Source organism: Plectropomus leopardus, unplaced genomic scaffold, assembly GCF_008729295.1.
Source record: "Plectropomus leopardus isolate mb unplaced genomic scaffold, YSFRI_Pleo_2.0 unplaced_scaffold19144, whole genome shotgun sequence".
NCBI classification, from domain to species: domain Eukaryota; kingdom Metazoa; phylum Chordata; class Actinopteri; order Perciformes; family Serranidae; genus Plectropomus; species Plectropomus leopardus.
Genome location: NW_024620657.1, coordinates 1 through 1,189, shown reverse-complemented (window position 1 = coordinate 1,189; position 1,189 = coordinate 1). Strand labels below are relative to the sequence as shown.

Here is a 1,189-nt window from a genome sequence, read left to right as displayed (position 1 = left end):
ATTTTATCTATTGTTTCCTCACTTATGGCAGCATGTCCTCAGTTCCATTTTTAATAATTATAAAAACATTTACAATTTAGAGTTTAGTGTTATTAACTCCTTAAAGTGAGTATCAAGTTTTAACTTGTATTTACAGTCATGTTTAATCCAAACAGCTGCATATATTATATGTATTTTCATTCCTATTCTTACTTATGTTTTTATACATTGTGTTGTACACTGTAGAATTACACACACATTTTTTATATTTTTTAATTTTACATACTAGGTTTATACGTTGGATTGTAGCATAAGTAACTTTTTTTGTTTTTTACACACTTTATATATGCAGCACTTACTTTTTAAAAATATTTTACATACTTATGTTAGCATAGTAGAATATTGCACATATTAAAAGTTTATATTTTTACATACTTTGTACTTGTACATCTTATTTCTACCTCTATGATGCTCCGTGCTTGTCATAGCAACAACGGACGATTTCTCCCCGTGGATCAATACTGAATCTAATAAATCTCCTTTCAATTCTCTTTTTTTTAATTTTTATTTTCAGGGACATAAACAAGATCGATGATCTGATGGATGATATCACAGAGCAACAGGACGTGGCCCGAGAGATCAGCGAGGCAATCTCTGGACCTTTTGGGGAGACATACGACGAGGTTGATACCTTCTTAGTTGCTTTATTTTATTTTTTGACACAATACGGATTTTAAGATATGCTTAGTACTTTCCATGTTTTACCTGCTAAATTATTTTCTTCTTTAATTAATGAGAAACTCTAAATCCTGCGTACTTTTTGTGTTTTCTTTAGGATGAGCTGATGGCAGAGCTGGAAGAGCTGGAACAGCAGGACATGGAGGAGAGCATGGGCGAACTACCCAACGTGCCCAGCTCCAAACTGCCGTCAGCACCGTCCCGCCAACGCGCAAGTAAGTCCAGACCTCGATTAGACAATTTGACTTGATAGTGATGGTGGAGACGAGGGGAGAGAGAGATGGGGATCCACGTGCAACAATTACAGTTATTATCAATTACAAAATTAATCCTCAAGCCAGATCAAGGCCAGGTTTGTTCATATGACGAAAAAAAAAAGATTGAAAAAATACATTTGGAAACTGGAAGTTTCAAGAAATTAACATTTTCCACATTAAGTGTAGTTAAAGGTTAATTTTAATTTCAATGTAAT

The 1,189-nt window shown here is 33.9% G+C and overlaps 1 protein-coding gene across 1 annotated transcript; it reads left to right on the top strand.

The window, feature by feature from the left end:
* Positions 1–467: 467 nt before the first annotated feature.
* On the top strand, positions 468–1,007 carry LOC121965232 (charged multivesicular body protein 4c-like; the record flags this gene model as incomplete). Its single annotated transcript, XM_042515390.1, has 2 exons — positions 468–662; positions 815–1,007. Coding segments are annotated over 2 exons (348 nt in total), but the record flags the coding sequence as incomplete, so codon positions are not given.
* Between the last annotated feature and the right edge of the window lie 182 nt (positions 1,008–1,189).